The sequence below is a fragment of the Plodia interpunctella genome, chromosome 25 (assembly GCF_027563975.2).
Source record: "Plodia interpunctella isolate USDA-ARS_2022_Savannah chromosome 25, ilPloInte3.2, whole genome shotgun sequence".
NCBI lineage: Eukaryota > Metazoa > Arthropoda > Insecta > Lepidoptera > Pyralidae > Plodia > Plodia interpunctella.
Window position 1 is genome coordinate 361,571 of NC_071318.1, and position 19,784 is coordinate 381,354.

Sequence of the window (19,784 nt, forward strand, 5' to 3'; positions counted from 1 at the left end):
ACATAAAAACTCTCAACAAGAAGTTTAAATAACTTTTAACATAGTTCTCTTCTGTGTGTATTATTATACTTTACCAATATTAAGGACTGGGAACAATTTAACTAATGGAAAATAGTCTCATTTCAGTCTCAAGCCCCTGGGTTAAATTCACAACACTAGCAAAATCCGTGTTGAAGATAGTCCGATGTTGATACATCAGACATTTTGCGTAAGTTTCAGCAAGTGCTTTATTTTCAAGCACCATTTTATTATTTGCATCTTCCTCTTCTGCGCTTTCTTTTGTGCGTATTATCTTCTTGTTATTTATCAATTGGACTGCAAGATTAATGATTCAATGACCACCTGGTATAACATTTAGCTATAATTGAAGATTTACCGTCTTTAAGTTAACCGATACATTAATTTGATTTATACAATGCCATCATAATCTTACATCACCTGGGACCTAGTATTACAAGTATGTTCGTCTGCTAAGGTATATATTATATAAGCTTTTGTTGTTTTAATGTAACTTGTGGCTGGAAAAATATTATTATAAATATTATTATTAAAAAAAATTTGGTAAAGTTTATGGCAGAGGATAGATACAAATGGATGCTGCAGCTTCACCGACAAAAACAACTTTATTAAACGCTTGATGATGATCATAAACATAATAAAGTTACGGGTCGGAATGTAAACGCAAGAATTTTAGAAAACAATATTACAAGTAGAAATCTGGCAAGAAATTTGAAAAGCCCATGTTGGCTAACGTTACTCATGTTAGCGGTGTTGCACACGCGTACATATTGATATTACGCAAGGTGATCTCGATGCAAATACTAGGAATGCTAGCATTAAATGCAGTTATACTCTGATTATAGTCGAGCAATCTTTTATTGCATTTCACGAGTAAAATAATTTATTTTTAGATTTTTTGAGAAATTTGCATTCAGCTTGGAATGGTAGTTCCAAACTATCGTTCCTGAAAAAAATAAACCACTTAAGTATATAATAGACAAAACATAATAGCATTTAATGTGACGTCACGTTCGATAGACATACGCAGAAACGAACACAACCCAGCAGAACCGCAGACAAATATCTGCGAATTAGGAATTGATGCCAGGACTTCCATGCGACAACCTGATATGTTAACTATAAGAGCCTTGCCCCATTGCTCAGTCGTGCTCCGTTGCGAGGACGCACCACGTTTTAATTCCGTCGTGTTTTCATTAGGTTTTGAAAATGACGTGCATTAACGTACTTCGAAACTTCATACAATTTCTGCGTTATCTGTCGACTTGTATCAAAATTACAGAGCGCGCGATTGAGCAAAGAGCGGCATGGCTCTAACTCCTAACTATTGCGGTGGCCCGTCATTCGTACATGCTACATAATCACTTAACAGGCGTAAAATCCCCAGTAATTGGTCTGTTAATATCAATAAACCTCCCCGCGATTCCGGTAAACAATTATTAAGTAGGAACATACACTTCCATATATCACTTTCGCTAGTCCCATCAGCATTGCAAATTGTAATAAGCGACATGTCATTGTTGTGGTGACTAATACACGCGGATGGACTATACATACATATGGCGTCATACCCTGTGTAATAAATTTAATTTTTTTTTTGTAGAAATATGCAAGCAAACAGGCATGCGGCCCGCCTGATGGGAATTGGAAGTGGTAATCGCATCACAGCGTTTAGTGCCTGCAACGGAGGAAAGAGCTGAAAGCTCTGAATAAATTTTTACACGGAGTTCTTGCAAACCCTTTTTAGACTAAGCCACAACAAGTGGCTATTTTATGTCCCTTTGATTTATCTTTATAACAGTGTTAAGCAGTTGTCAGACTAAAGCAGAGTATATTTATTATAAAGTACGCGAATATATTTATTTTAAAAAAATTATGTAATTTTCGACATTCAATGTGTAACATAAAAATCACGTATAACCGTTGAGAAGTTCCCACGTCTAGAGCCGTTCCTGGGTACACCATCAGGTCATGCTTATCATAATAATGCATTGTCATACAAACTAAACGATTGTACAAAATTTCAACTCAATCGGTTGATGATATCTGCTTCAAACTTGAGTTGCAAGATTCCATCCGAGACATAGGGACACACATTACACACGCATATACTGCAAATTAAACAAAGGCCTGTGAAAAGACTCGTAGCCTTGCCTTTTGAGCCAAAGGGCTCGAGACTTTTCCATCACTAGTTGTTGTTTATGGAGGTAAATCCCAACATTGACTTTCATGTAATTAGTTATTTAACTAGAAGCTAGAGGCAATAGTCTAAGAGCAATAACACTAATCGAAAGTGAAAACGTCTGGAACTGGTTGCGATTTCGCACTTCTAAATATTTGTCAGACATTATATACGTTTTCTAAAACTGTTCTCGGTTTGGTTGTACAGTCAAAAGTATTCCAATGTATTCAAAATCTCGGAAGTCTTTAAACAGACCTCGGGCTGGTGTTGGGAGATTCCAATTAAACCCAGGAGAAGTGAAGCTTCTCTAGCCACGATTTTTTGTGGGGAGGGGGCCTTATATTTCATGTCGCAACATATAAAAATAGGTTTGACGTCAGGCTAGCGGCCGGTTGTAAAATTTGAAAAGCACAGCCGCGCGTTGTAAAGGTCCTTGTAAAATTGGAAAAGCACATTGATAAGGTTAATTTTTTCCGCTGACAAATCGCGGCGTCGGCGAATGGAACACGGGAACACTTGTTTGTTTTTTTTTTTTGGCCCGATTGTTATGAAATTTGGTACACGGGTAGAATATAACCTGGAATAACACATAAAATACTTTTTATCCCGAAATTCCCACGGGAGCGAAGCTCCGGGGCGCAGCTAATAATTACTAAATATAAAAGGAACAGGTAAGATTGATTGAGGCATTCTCGTGATACAATACAGATAGCGTGAAGATCAAAAGATATCCCAGTGCACCGGCACTCTTGTCTACTACTCTGTTACATCATACCGGCTAATGCCGGCTTCACACTATCGCCCAACACGACATGCCTACGCGCATGAATGAACATTGCGTAGTTTGTATGAGAGCTTTTATTTACCGAAATGAAAAACCAACAATATATGCAGATTTCGATAAAATTTGGTCTTGTTTGCTGATAGTGTACAACCGGCATAATACTGCACGTATGTAACAATGTTGTTAAGATATTAGGATATTTATACTATTATTACAAAGAGAACGCGTTTGTGAGTTTGTGACTTTTTGCGTTTGTATGTTTACGGGTAATCTCCGAAAATACCTAACAGATTTCAAAAATTATTTCACCATTAGAAAGGTACATTATCTAAAATTGCTATAGACTTTTATCTCCTAATTCCTACGGGAGTGAAGCCCCGGGCAACATCTAGTATACTATATTGTTTGTGGCACGTTTATGGTTTGGAGTCCATATTGCTTATCTTGTCTGCTACTTCATGCGCGTGGAGTTCACTGCCCAATTCTCTCTCTTATCTGAGCGTTTTCCCGGTTGCTATATGAAAATAAAACTACTATACATGAGTCAGAATGGTGTACACTCTTTTGGCATGAGTAGGATTTGAACTTGCGACCTTTCTATAACCGGCGTCTTAATCGCTGCACCCACAACCGCTTCCACAGTTTTATTAACGTAAAGACTTAAGGATGTTAAGGATAAAAAAAGTATTTTCTAATATTACGTTCAGTCACATTTATTAACAGGAAACGTTTGTTTAGGTCCGGATTTTCGTCAACACGAATAAAAGTAGCCCTCGATAGGGTTACACTTACACCGTTATAGAACAGTTCAATGAGATTCTACAGTTAGACGGCCTATCTAAAGGCTAAACAGCGCCATCCTTGACGACGCAGTCAGGAATGTCAAATTGTACTACATTATCTATCACTAGATGTTGCCCGGGGCTTCGCTCTTGTTGGAATTTTTAGATAATATAAATATATCATAGCAATCTTGGATAATGTACCTTTCTAATGGTGAAAGGATTTTTGAAATCTGTTCAGTAGTTTCGGATATTACCCACCTCAAACATACAATCTCACAAACGCTTATCTCTTTATAATATTATAGTATATTATAATACAGATAGATAGTTAAATAATAAACTTTACTCACCACCATTTTGTACATATAGCTAAACACGTGCTAAATACGTGAGGTTGACAAGTGCAAGACGATGCGCTGGAGTGATATCGTAAATACTTGACGACAATAAAAGTACAAGTACATAAGAGGGAAAAAATCAATATAAATAAATTAATTAAGTTAATTATTATTTTTTATTTATTTTATTCTCCAAAAGTTACAACCCTTGATATACCGGCCCTCCCCGCACCTCTTAGACCCTCACGATTGACGTTTGAAATTCGACTATAGTAATCGCGTAAATAGTCAAGTGATAATAACCATTGTATTTACAAAACCCGTGAACAATTCTCAACTACGCACATTTCAGAAAGCCAGTGGAGCGGTAACTTCCAATCAATATTAACCTGTAGCATCTTCAGGAGAAACAAACAACTTGCTCAAACTTTATCTCAAGTTTATAATTACAGTGGATGATATGTCGACTTAATATAGATGCTGGCAATGGCCATCTCATTATACAACAACTTATGGAATAAGGTAAAAAGTAGAAAAACTGACCTTAGTTATGGCTCGAGAAACCTTAGTTATGGGCAAGATAACGCCAGTCGCAAAATAGTCCTTCCGCAAAATGCTTCATTCGCAAATAGTCGCTTCGCTAATGTCACGTCAAAATGACTCCTGTTAAAAAAATAGGCGTTTCAGCCCAGGATGTGTCACATTAACATTTTCTATCATGAAACTTACTACGTTACGTACTTAGTTAAACCTAAAAAAGCCAAAAATATACAATCAGCGACGAAAGGCCATATTTTTCCGAATGGCGAATTTAGCACTTTCCGACCAGTGGACATTTAGCTAAAGGGGCATTTTGCGACGAAGCGGAGTTTTGGTATGGAGATAGAACTCGAGAGTGATACAAGCAACTTTTTGCCTACCTATAGTTAATTGCAAACATTGTTTACATCTCACTTATAAGGCTAAAGCTTCAAGTACCCAATAAAGAAACTGTTAAAAGGCAAATCAAGAATCATGACGGCTTTATAGACCGTAAAACCTTTGTGAAGTCTTGAAGCGCGTGATGAAGACGGTATAATGATATTGTCATGCTTATATGTATATATCTTGTAGTCGCCATATATATTTTTATGCCGGGTACATACTATCGCCGAACTGAGACAAATGCCGATGCGAATGCATGAGCATTGCATAGTTTGTATGGGTACTTTTATTTACCGCAATGAAAGATCAGCAATGTATTCCGAATCCGCCAAAGTCTGCGGTTACCCGATAATATACAGCCGGCGTTACGCATGTCTATCAGTGATCAAAATTTACAGACAAGTTTGACCTACTGCAGGCCTACCATCAACTTTTACAGAACGATTCCAATGCAACTCAGTTCAATTTAGGAACCTAAAATGAATCTCATTAAGTCGATGGTACGAATTTGCGATGCAGTTCACTTTAGGTCGTAAAGTGGATCGCGTTAAAAGATGATGGTAAGCCTATATTGAATTGAGCAAAAATTTTACATACTGCTTTTACAGTTCATATTTATATGTATTGGCAAATAAATGAATAACGAAAATAAGTATACAAAATTATGTTTTAATACTTATTTATCACTATATAGTTCTTATATGACGCATCCCTCTGTCTGTCCATATGCATGCTTAGATCTTTAAAACTACGAATCTGTTTTTGATGTGGGTTTTTTTAAATAGATGTGTTATCTGAGTTTACGTTTGTAATAATTTATTATGGTTTTACTCGAGCGAAGCCGGGACGGGCCGATAGTTCTAGTGAGAAGTCGTGCGAATAAAGGGAGGCCTATCTATAGTGGGTTCATGTAGGCCGATTTGATGACTTAATTACCAGCGGGAACCTATAATTTGCTTCTTGTAACTCATTGATACATATCTAGTTTTAAGAATGCAAGCTCAAGGAGAACCAACTCTACTTGATATTCGTCACAAAGGTAATTCGTCACGAAAATTTGTATGTGTAAATTTGTCACACTTATAATTTTCTAATAAATTTTGATTATTGTAAATTCGTCACATCGTTATTTTCAGTACAGACAGCGGAAAAAATCAAACAATAAATAGAATAAAAAAGTTAAAATAAAATAAAAAATAAAAAAAATATAGTTCCATCGAAGCTTATATAAAAAAATGTAGAAACATTATTGAAAATGCTTGACAAACCAAATACCTGTTTCAATTCCTGCGTCGTCACACAGTAAACAATCTATTTTAGGACAGAATTCGCGGCCTGCTCGCCGGGATGTCGGATTTGCGGGATCAAAAGGCAATCCGATCTTTCGTATGCTGTGGAAATTGTTAGCAATCTGCGTGGAACCGATGTTAAGATTATTTATTTGCAAAAACACGAGTTTCCAATGGTGTTAAAATAAAACTTAATCCTACATGTACCGGCTATGGGTATGCAAATATGAATGGAGAGCTTGCTGATCACTGATCATCCCACAAAACAAAATCGAATAAATAAAAGTAACTAAGTAAATGAACAAAATTTTTATTGAACTGAGTATAAAATTGTATTCATGTCGATTAAATTATAATAACATTTATCAATCAGTAATGACGACCTCGGTGGCGCAGTGGCAAGGTTCTTGCCACTGAACCGAGAGGTCCCGGGTTCGATCCCCGGTCGGGTCATGATGGAAAATGATCTTTTTCTGATTGGCCCGGGTCTTGGATGTTTATCTATATATGTATTTGTTATAAAATATAGTATCGTTGAGTTAGCATCCCATAACACAAGTCTCGAACTTACTTTGGGGCTAGCTCAATCTGTGTGATTTGTCTAAAAATCACACAGAATAATGATCAATAAGAATAATGACCTGAAAGATTTCGCTATAAGTACCATTTTAATAAATACATTCTGATTCGTGTTTGGAGACTTATTAGTGTTTAGGTCTCAATTCTCCCCGATGGCTTTCCAAGGGGACCCAAGATTTTTTTACTCCTCCAGCTGCATATATAGCATCACTTCATAATAAAAAACAAAGTTGCTTCCCGCCGTCTCTCTTCTCCTTCACATAGGGATAGCCCTATGTATGCTTAGAAACCACGGAACGGATTTTGATGTCGGTTTTTATAATAGATAGATAGATAGATAGATTCAAGAAGTTTTAGGTATAAGTACAATTTATTACAGTTTTACCTTGGTTTTACCCGAGTGCAGAATAGACCGCTAGTTTTATTAATATTTAATAATCGTTTCAAGATTTGAGACAATTAATTATTAGTTTGTTTGTTTGTAAACTCTTTACAGAAGAAAACACATACAAAGAAAGCAGTAAAATAAGGAAAGAACGCGTACAAAGGCGGACCTATCCTAGAAAGGGATTTCTTCCAGTCAACCAAGTATTTGAAAGGAAATAATTCAACGCACAAAGTAAGGTAGTACGTACACGAAACATCAAGTAACAACAAGCAATGAATTACTGAAATAAGTATACTTTATTAAAACTACACACAATAAGTACAAAAACTAAATAATAAAAATATAATAAAACCATATATAAATACTAATATAAATAATTATAACACTCAAATATCTGAAGCCTGTTCATAGTGAACCTTCAGCTGGGATTTCTAAGTGGCAAGTAAAGGAGCCACCTTTATTTCAAGAGGAAGACTGTTCCAAAGTTTTGCAGCACGCACAGGGAATGCAAGATTAATATTCGTTATTAGTATTAGTATATTCAAAGACACACAGCAACTATGTCATAAAAAACTAAATCTATAACTACAATGGTTAACAACGAATGTATTACATAAACATGTGTAACAGTAACAGCTCGTGTACTGGGGGGTGAGGGAGGGGGGGGTAGATTTAACCATTTCTTGGGTATAAGTTGAATTGTGGACGTGAAAATTTACATTCTGCGTGTTACTGAGCTAAAATTGTGATAGAATGGCGCTTTTCGTGAGTAGTGGCTTTTTTTTTTGTTTGGTGGCGGAAAAGTGACGTGTTGTGACTGTGTTAAAGAAATGTGATATTGAAAATATGATTTTTAGTAAATTTTACATACATATTGTATTTATAATAAAAGATTACAACTTCGTTTGAAAAAATTAAGTAAAATCTAATATAGTATCGGGAAACATACGTGATAATGTGACACAATATTTATCAACATATTATTTCAGACCTTCTGTTTTATAATTAGTTAGTATACAATAAAGCTTAAAACTAGTGCTTTAACAGAAAAAGAAACCAAAACGAAATCAATTTACGCAGTGTACACCTTTTTGTGATAAAAACAAGAAAAATAACGAACGAACTTAAAATGTGACTTTTACTATTTTTTTTAAATAAAACATTAAAGGGAAAAATATAATGATGAAATATATAATACTAGACTTTGCCCGCGGCTTTGCCCGCGTCAATTTCCGTGAACAGTAATTTTTCCGGATTGAAATAACCACCCTATGCCCTTCTTGTCCATACTTCAAACTATACATGTATGCACAATTTCAAGAAGATTGGTTGAGTAGATAGAGCGTAAAGAGGAACAAATAAACAAACAAACGAACTTACTTTCGCATTTATAATATTAGTTAGGATTAATACTCGTCTTCGAAATTGTACGTAGAATTTTGTTCGTAACAACTCAATTTCAACTTCTAAATACTTGTGAAATTTTTGGCTGAGCTATTTCGATTTGTTTTGTGTATAAGATAGCGATTACAAACACAAATTGTCTACAAGACAGAAACAAATCTACGACCTATATTATGTTCGATATAACCTTTTCAATAGTTCAAGTTAATAATTTAGCCATCTTGGCTAAATTATTAATAAGTTCCATAACACACAATTTACGATAATTAAAAACTATCTGCCTTCACTATTTTGTCTTCCATATCTCTTTATCTTTGGCAATTTCCCGCCGACAGTTCTAAACAATACAAAAAAATATTAAAAATCTCGAAACCTTTAAAATAAATAAACAAATGAACTTGTTTATAAAATTTCAATAATCCCATCCCAACCAATAATATAAATGCGAAAGTAACTTTGTTTATTTGTTACCTGATCACGCCTAATTGTGCATGAAGAGGTAACAAACTGCACTTCTATTTAATTAGAGATCGCTTGACCAATCTCTATAAATACTCTATAGAAACTGTAACCTATATTTTCGTACACTCTGTTAATTATAAATTAGATAAATTGTACTACCTACACGAATATCTAATAATGTGTCCACCCACTGGGGTCGTGTCAAACTCTTTTGGGATAAAATTAGGTTATTTGAGGATTAAAAATTTTAAAGGACTAAAGGTCCTGTGTGTCATTGACCTGAGGCGGTATGTCGCGACGAGGAGGGGACCGCACCCCCTTCACCCCTTGTTACTGTAGCCTCAAAGACATTTGAAGTTCAAAGATTTCTGAACTTACTTCATTTTAACGACACCGCGTTTTTTTTTTAATCCACTTCAAAAGCAAGAATCTCATCTTGCGGCGTCAGAGATGTTTCGTTCATGTGCACGTTTGAGATTGATTATTTTCGTCTTGGATTTCGAATACAAAAATTATGTTTGTTTTTGCAAACCTTACAATAGCGTAACCCGTGTATCATTAATTTTAATGTATTTAAAAGTATATTAGTAAAAAAAATGTTACAAGTGTCAAAATCAAAAGTTATTATGATGACTGTATTAAGTTTTACTTTAGAATGTAAAAGTTTGAACTGGTATTTAATTTAGTTTCAACAAAATTTAACAGTAACCGAAGATTATTTACATGTTAAATTCAAATTCAAACGACGACCTCAGTGGCGCAGTGGTAAAGTGCTTGCCTCTGAACCGAGAGGTCCCGGGTTCGATCCCCGGTCGGGTCATGATGGAAAATGATCTTTTTCTGATTGGCCCGGGTCTTGGATGTTTATCTATATATGTATATATTATAAAATATAGTATCGTTGAGTTAGTATCCCATAACACAAGTCTAGAACTTACTTTGGGGCTAGCTCAATCTGTGTAATTTGTCCTAATATATTTATATTTATTTATTTATATTTATAAATTCAAAATTCAAATCATTCAGAAATTAGACCTTCACAGGCACTTTTTCTCGTCAATTTTTATATTTATAGTTATTTCTCGCAAACTACAAACTACCGGCATTTCGTAACGACCACTGCTGAGAAGAAATGCCGAAAAAACTTATTTGAACAGTGTTGATCCCTATCATGCCAGATCGGCTTACCATTATTGTTTCTTACAATGTTTTTTTCTAATAATATATAAAAGTACATAATGTACATAGTCAAAAGGTATATCAAAACAGGTTATGGTTATATATGGCAGCACCCGTTCACGAGTTGACGCATGGGTCAGCCATCGCGTAGCTCAACCATAATAGAGGGAACACCCACGACTAAACTCTTAAAACTCTTTAACGTAAAAACAGAGTGATATTACATAGATTCATCGTGACTTAAAATAATGACAAAACATCTATCCGCACCTTTTAAATAATGCCATTGTCTCCACCTTCAATATCATTTTAATTGTGGTACAAAACCGTAAACCGTACCATAAACAATAGACAATCAGACGAAAAAATTTTAACATTTCGTGATAAACAAATTATTCAGTAGACAAAAAAAATGCTCTTTTGTAAGTACAATTATAGTGTATCGATGTTGCAACAGTTGAAGAACAGTGTAAGCAAGTACTTCATCATGACTGCTGTACACTATCGCTGAATAGTTCACCAAATAAAAGCTCTCATACAATCTACGCAATGTACGACATCTTTTAGAGTTAACTAAACTGATTTTGTTTTCTGACTGGCCCGGGTCTTGGATGTTTATCTATATATGTATTTGTTATAAAATATAGTATCGTTGAGTTAGTATCCCATAACACAAGTGTCGAACTTACTTTGTGGCTAGCTGTGGAATAAATAAATATTTATTATTATACATATATACTCCATATCCCATGAAGGGATCTCATCCAGCATAATTGGAGAGGGTAGATGACTCTGTTTTATGATATGAACGATTTTTTATTTCAATTGTATCTAACGTCAAAACCGATCAGACAAAACGATCTAGATCATAAAACGTAAATTACGAAATGTAGCATATATTGTAGATCATTGTAAAAACGCATAGTCGCATGCGCACAGTTGCACGCGATTCTTAAATACGTACGGCTGCGGTCTAATTTACAGCGGGGAGAATATTTTTTATTTATTTATTCAATGTTTGATTATTATTGAACAAAATTTTCAGAAATTAGGTCTAATTCCTGTCTGCAGGCACTTTTCACGTCTTATTCAATACTAGATGTTGCCCGGAGCTTCGCTCCCGTCGGAATTTTGAGATAAAATGTATATAGCTTATAGCAATCTTGGATAATGTACCTTTCTAATGGTGAAAGAATTTTTAAAATCGGTTTGGTAGTTTCCGAGATTACCTGCCTGAAACATACAAACCACAAACGCTTACCTCTTTATAATAATAGTATAGATCAAATAATATCTATAAAAGCTAAAAACTCGCACTAGGAGCGTATACATTAGAATCATCAGTTACTGAAATCATAAAACTACCGTTCACTCATCATTATAACAAATATTTAAATTTAATTAAATTTAATATAAGAAGGATGACAATTAATCTCGATTGGTATAATTTTAATGCAGATAAAAAAACAATTCTATATTCTCTTCGGTAAGAACCAATAATTAACCCTCACTGTCGCTGTCAAACAAACCCCAGCCCAATTGGCGTAGGAAACAGTGAAGGATCGATATCGAACGCGGAACGTCTATACTGTCAAATGTAAATCGATTTAATCGAGTCGATCGAAGGCGGACATGGAACGCTAGTTTTATAGTCACCTCGGGAAATGTTCGCGTTACAAAGTGGCGGAAGATATAATGGACATGTTTTAGCACTTTTAACAAAATCGTCACGAAACTATCATGCTATAAATATCGTGATCTTCTTTCTTAAACATACATACGAATATATATCAACACACCTATTTCCAATGGGAGTAGGCAGAGTCTAGGGATTTCCATTTGCCTCCTTACAAACTTCACCCGCCTCGTCTGTACTCGAAGCGGCGGTGGAGCAATGGTTAAAACGGCCGCCTATGGATCGACAGGTCCCAGGGTCGAATACTACTCGTGGCACATAAGTTTGTATGCCAATCTAAATTATGAATAGTAGTTTTCTTAGAACACACACAACTTTTTTGATTAATAAAATAAACTCCATTTCAGACACAAGTTAATATTTAACCAGTGTGCAGGTTTCCTCACGATGGTTGGCCATATTTATGAGTCAGGTTATTGTATACAAACTTTTAGTCGTATGGAAATATAAGCTTTGTATTTCCAGAAATTTAGATTAGTGTTCAGTTTATCCACGGCTATAGACTTTAAGAGCCATAACACTAATGTGTCAGGTAATCTACAGTGACTTGCTAAACACGCAGGAGACAAACGAAAACTTCTCACAACAGGTGTAAAGTTATGCAAGTGTAGAGTAACAGTCATACTGTAACGCAGCTACGCTTTGTTTGGAATCTCTTTCGATGTATTTCGCCTGCGCTGGCACATTTGGATCTACTGTCATAAATTTTAAAATTCTAAATCCGCTCGAACACTTTGACGCGTAAACATCACGATCAAGCTAGCGAGGCAAGAGGGTGGCCGTGATAAATTTATAAACATTAAATTAAATAATAAGAACAGACCCAATAAGGGTATGTGCTCCATTTATTGTGAATATATATAACGTATCACCTAATCTCTATTTTAGATTTTTAATTTATATTTAATTGTTCTAGGTCTTACCTTAAGTTTTATAATAAACTTACTTTACTACCTACTGCCTAGTGCCTATTCATTATCCAACCCACAATAAAACCCCGACAATATTTACTTCTAGTTCAGCATTAAGAACCTCTTAGATTAGTCACATCTGAACAGAGTATTGGAGGTTTATACTTTTTGAACGAAGTGCGGGTTTGCATTTCACTTGTCACCATCGAATCGATTCGAATCGAGACGCAGCGAACCAATCACATTGCTCAAACCCGCACTAACCCCTTTGTCACAATTTACGAAACCGAAATCCGTGTCGTAAATTGCGACTGCATAGTAAGGATATAGAGGAAAACTACAAATACTTTCTAATAAAATGCTTTAGCTAATGTGCCATAATTTGTATATATTAATATTTTAAACGTTAATAAATAAAAGCAATTGATAAAATTGTGCTATAATTATTTGACGACCTCCATTAATAGTGGTCACCACGCCACTCGTGCTTTATGTATGGCCGGCGGCGGTACTGGGTACAATGGCGATCACATGGACAAATTGAACCTGTCATTACAAATATTTGTCCGCGGTTCTGGGTGCGACGTTTCAATGTTTGTGTCCAAAGGATCAGCGATACAAGCTTAATGTTTAATGTGCACCGTTGAGTGTTGTCCATTTACTTATTAAAAAAAACTAGCTTATGTGCGCGTCTTCGCCCGCGTAAATTTACCACGGGAACAGATATTTGTTCGAGGTACCCATATATACTTCAAACTACATGTGTGCAAAATTTAAAGATGATTGGTTGAAATTCAAATTCAAATTCAAATCATTTATTCAGAAATTAGATCTTCACAGGCACTTTTTCTCGTAATTTTTTATATTTATAGTTATTTCTCACAAGCTACAAACTACTGGCATTTCGGAACGACCACTGCTGAGAAGAAATGCCGAAAGAAACTTATTTGAACAGTGTTGGTCCCTATCATGCCAGATCGGCTTACCATTATTGTTTCTTACAATGTTTTTTTTTTCTAATAATATATAAAATTGAGTGAGTATTAATTGAGTGAGTTGAGTAGTTACTTACTACTTTCGCATTTATAATGTTAGTTCGGATTAGGATTAGGATATGCGGGTATGGGCCCCCTTAGGTTCCATTTTCTAATAATCTTATTTGTCTCACGATCACCTCTCCTCGGTATCCCATCGCGCAACTTTCACGTAACCAGCAGACATTAAAACTGAGAGTACGTGACGCCATTACCGCGTCTTCCGACAGTTTTAATGTGTGCTTTCCACCACATTTAATGTACATAGAAATTACGATCGCTTATTTGTTTAAGCGTGTCTTCGCGAACCAACAAATTATTTGAGCCTGTTGAAGTAATTACATCTGCCCCTTCAAACATCCACTTAAATACATAATCAAATTGTTAATTGGAATTAAAAAATCTTAAACCAAACGTAGATGCAGAATACTGTGTGCGTAGTGCGACTTTTCGATTTACAGCTCACCACCGAGAAGTAAAACGCAGCGAACCAATCACATTGTGGTGTGGTTGTCGTTGCGTCCCAACGGCGCACTGTGATTGGTTAGCTGAGAAGTGATATACAAACCCGTACCTCTGATTATTATCCAATGTAGTCACAGTGATCTAAACCTGTGACTACATTTGATAATGGAAAACTTACTAATAAAATCCTGTACGTGGTGTGGCATATTTTGTTGAGATTATTTATGTTAATCAACGAAAAAAGGTACCTTGTAACAGTCGCTTACGACATATTAAGGTGAGGTTGTGTACACAAAGACGTTATTGTAAAAATCTTCTTTTAAATTCCAGAGAATCATGTCAACAGCCGCGCTGCTAGCGACCGCGGCGGCTCAGTTCGGGGACTACGGTCTGGAGGGCCACGGGTTCGACTCCTACCACGCGCACAAGCCGGTCCTGCACACTCAAGTGCAGAGCATCGACCACGACCACCATGAGGATTTGGCTGTTGATTATCATGTAAGATATTATTCATTCAATAACATTAATAGAAAAGAGATTTGCGAATCACAGAGATGACAATGCTCCGATGTATGTCTGGCGACGCGAGGCTTGATCGCGTGAGTAAATCGCGCATTCGCGGCAAATTTCATGTCAGAGACATATCAGACAAACTTCAAAAGTGCCGCCCGCGCCGGTACGACCACGTCTTGCGTAGAGTCTACGCCGTACACCGGCAAATTACGTTGGGGATAAATGACTGGCTATGCCGTCTCGCCTGGCCCTGATAGAACGGGCAAACCCAAAAAGTGCTAGCTTAATGTTGTCAAGGATGATGCGTACCAATCGACTGACAACTAGGGATGCTGTCGACAATTTCAATGAAAATAAATCTTAAGTAAAATCAATTTATTTTTAATTTCAGGCTCATCCCAAATACACATTCGACTACTCTGTGAAGGACCCTCACACGGGAGATGACAAGGAACACTGGGAGACCAGGGATGGAGACAAAGTTAAAGGTATGTGACGTGTAAACTGGCTTTAGACTTCTCGTCATAAGCGCTTTACATTGTGTTATGCCTAAAGCCATCTGACGTGACTTTTACGACAACGTTGTGTCGACGTAGCGGATTGCCGCTCCGTTGTGTTCTCTTGTTTTCTAAAGGTTTTGACCTCGCAAGGTAGTCGAAGTGCGGTGCCCCTACATCTAGTCCTAAAGACCTCAAGACAAAAAACTCCTTGCGCTTTAGAAGCCGCAAAATTTGACGATTGATGTAGACTAGACCAAATACTGTGCACATTCACCTTCACACACAAGGAAGACATCGACCTCAGTTGAAAACAGTTTGAATCAAAACTGAAACCGTTGAAATAATTATATGAGTTATAGATGGCGCTAGTGATGAACCAATCTCGCAGGCACTCGTAAAGCGAGTTTATTGTCTAACTTTACGATTACTATAACCTAGACCGGGCCTAGACGATTTTACGACATATTGGAATAATCTGCTCCGCGTTGTAAACCCAACTTTGTGTAGGCATTGGTAAAATTGATTTTGTTTTATCGCCAATTTTAAAGAGATTATAACAACACACATAACCGTGAAAATACATGATGTCACAAAAACTCTATATTCATACGTAATGTGGTAGGATATATGGTACTTTGGATAGATCCTTTATGCGAAGTTTCAAGTTCATATTAACACTACTAAAAAGTAGTCGCCAGTCTGTAACGAATACAAAAACCTTACAGGCACTATGTTTACAAGTGTTTTAATATAATAAAATTAATAAAGACAATTTAATTAAGAATGTCAATGTTACTGTAAATTGCTACGATATTAACTTGAAACTTCACAAAAAGCATCCACCCAAGGTATTGTACCACTTCGTATGTATATAGGTATTTTGTAACAATATATAATAAATACTAGCTGAGCTAGATAAAAAGTGCCCTATGTTTTTTTCCATATGCCCGTGTACCAAATTTTATAACAATCCGTCCAGTAAATTTTTGCGTGAAAGAATAATAAACATACATCCTCACAAACTTTCGCATTTATCTATACTAATATTATAATGAGGTAAGCGTTTGTGAGTTTTTATGTTTGAGGCGGGTAATCTCCGAAACTACTGAACCTATTTCAAACATTCTTTCACCATTAGAAAGGTAAATTATCCAAGATCGCTATAGGCTATATTTTATCTCAAAATTCGGAACGAAGCCCCGAGTAATATCTAGTAATATAAATAAAGTAGGATTAAAACAAGCCTAGTACAGGCAGAAAGGGCAAACCCAAGTACTGCTGCTTTGTTCTCTCAAGGACGATATGCGCACCAATCCACCAATAGTCTGACAACCAAGGACGCCATGCAAAGTAGAGGTAGAAACGTAAGACACTGGGTACCAACGCTATATGCCTGCAGAAATGGATTTTAATCAAATTTCATACACGAAAAGGACATAATTTGTGTGCAAATTAGTAAAATATAGAATTTTCTACTAAGAGTGGTACTCGGGATGTGATGTTGTGGACGTTGACTGAAAAAATAATTGTTTCAGATAATATATCTAACTTTGTGATTATTAAAACGTGAAGTGCCTTAAACGATCTAAAGATTTCCAAAATTTTGAAAATTGACTAAAACGAAGACATTTCAAAGTCGAGTTACTGAATAAATAATTCAATGTAGTTAAATTTTATATATTTAAGTGTATAATAATACTCTATACATATATACATGAACAGGGTTATTAAATAATATTTTGATTTTCGAAGAAATTTATTTGGTATTTATTCTATATATTGATTTATTTAATGTGCTACTTAAACGGTGGCAATGTGGTTTTGACAAATGGAAACAAGAAAAAAAAACAACAGTTGTGGGATTCTTGATTTATGACACCAATTTGCGATTTGTTCGTTTTTATGAGTCGGTTTTTGTAGACGAAGAGAACTAGTTCCCTTTTTTTCAATAAGTATATTAATCTATAAATCACCGCAATGCGAGTTCTATTTCAAATATCATTACATAAATTATTTGAAACCCTTATTGAAAAAAAAAAATTTCATTCTTCCAGGTACCTACACCCTGCTCGAGACAGACGGGACCAAACGCGTAGTGGAATACGAAGCAGACGACAAAAACGGTTTCAACGCTGTCGTCCACAAAATAGGGACCCCTAAGGAACACCACGAGATCAAACATATTCCCCACGAGATCCCACACGATATACCCAAAGCCCCGAGCCATCTTTTCGAACCCTCGTACCATCATGATTTCCAAAATTTTGATGATGGAGGCTTTGTACCCATAGTGGGAGGATTTGGTCATTGATAAAAAAATGTAGATCTTTTGATTAGATTAATTAATTTTACATAGACTGAAGTTTAAATTTAGTAGTGTCATTTTTCGATGGATCTGATGTCGGTAAAGTAAATTTGGCGGTTTAAATTTACAATATATAAATAAATACCTATAACGACTCAATATGTTTACGTTGTTGTTATGAAATGTAGACTATATTAAAACTTTTCGTCTTATCTCAGCATTGCCCCGGTTTCTTCCTCAGTTACTAGCGACGGAGCGCATAGTCCATTACTATGATTTACATAAAAAATAAGATGAATATTCTGTAAAAGAAAAAGGTTTTCGAAATTGTTAAGTACTTTTTTGTTTAAACCTAAATAACTTTGGTAGAAGATAAATAAAGAATGATATAAATGAATTTACATAGCTATTGTCTAGACAAATAAATCTCTGTGCCACAGAGGAGACAAAGCCATTTCGGCTCACCTAACTAATAATTTTATGTACGTACAGTCAGTGGCCATTGAGAAAATAATAGCACGAACAAAAATATGACAAATTTGTATTACGAATTAGCTTCGTGACGTTACATGAGAATAGGCGATAGGTCAAATATCGAATGTGAATTCTCAATTCTATTTTACCTACATCAGTTAGGTGCAGAGTTGGGTTTATGCTCAATATTTACCATATTTATTCCCAAAATGTTAGTTCATTTTTGTTGAAAAAACTTTATGGCACAAAATATAACACAGAAAAATGTATGTAAAGCAAGTGGTAAGCGAAAAAGACATAGACACATAAAAATAAAATTAGTAAAAGAACCGGCGCAAGCGCATCTCTAAACTTTGACATGACACTCAATATAGTGTATAAGATGCTTGCACGTGATGGTTTTGTATTAGCTCTAGCTTGGCAAAGAAGTGACTTGACATGATAAGGCATTGGCCGCAGATGGCATGTGAATTTTCTTTCAATAAAGTCGCTTTCGTGGGCGTGAATCAGATTTATTCACAGTCGGCGACGCGCTTGTGACACGCCCGGTGTTGCAGGCGTCCATAGGCTGCGGTGACCAATTACCATCAGGTGGGCATGCCTGTTTACTTGCTCAGTAGTATAAAAAATACGTTGATTCCCAATATCCTTAGCTGTAACTACCCTAGTGAAAATATATTTTCGTTTTTAAAATGTTGGTCTCCAATTAGTTCTTAACGTCTAAGTAATAAGGTCTATACTCGGAAAAATCTACATTGCTGCAAAGCTACATTGTGATTTAAGTTTGGAAAAAATTTTTAGTATTGATTAACAATTTTAATAGTATTTAAAACAAAAAAGTAATTAAAAAAATATATAATAAAATTCAAAATTGGCACGACTTGTATATTTAGTCAATTCAATAAATTCGTGTATGATCTATACACGAATTTATTGAATTGATGTGGTATTATAAACATCTTAATATAATTTATTTAGGATTCTAAACTCCGATCAAGTTTATTTAGTTTTAAGTAATGTACAAAATACTCTTTCGTTTGAAATAAATCCTGTTTTTACTTATCTTATTTATTTTATTTATCCTTCCGTGATCTATACTCGCTTTTGTAGAAAGTAAAACGCGATTAAATATAACATAAATTGTTTAATAAAACTAGATACTTTCTCCAAACAATATATACTTATGTTTGGAGAAAATATCTAGGTTTAAACAATTCACGTTATATTTATTGTAAACATAAATAGTGTCCTATTTACTTTTTGCTGACTAAGCACCAAGTCACCGAGAGTCGACACGCTAAGAAGACAAATTGACATTCGCAACTAGTAAAGTAGTATGTACTTAGCTAGTAATAACTTGATACAGAGTTGAGGCGCTGGGCCTACGCGAGGGACAACTCTAAGATTACATTTTAATAATAAACGAATGATACTAGGGCCTGAAATTAACTTGAAGCTTCTAAGTTGGGCAATGGGATGGAATGTTACAATTTATATTTGGTTTTATATTTATTCAGTCGTTTCTTAGCTGTAAGTCTTCCTAATAATAGTATA

General features: G+C 35.4%; 2 protein-coding genes across 2 annotated transcripts in view; one reads left to right on the plus strand and one right to left on the minus strand.

The window, feature by feature from the left end:
* homer overlaps positions 1 to 19,784 on the minus strand; it is a 40,664-nt gene that overhangs the window by 10,990 nt on the left and 9,890 nt on the right. The window lies entirely within an intron of this gene.
* Positions 7,954 to 18,252, plus strand: LOC128680788 (adult-specific cuticular protein ACP-22-like). The gene is made up of 4 exons (XM_053764191.1): positions 7,954 to 8,052; positions 14,769 to 14,936; positions 15,343 to 15,439; positions 17,506 to 18,252. Exons 1-4 carry the CDS (start codon positions 8,041 to 8,043, stop codon positions 17,760 to 17,762), a joined length of 534 nt encoding a protein of 177 aa, XP_053620166.1. The 5' UTR covers positions 7,954 to 8,040; the 3' UTR covers positions 17,763 to 18,252.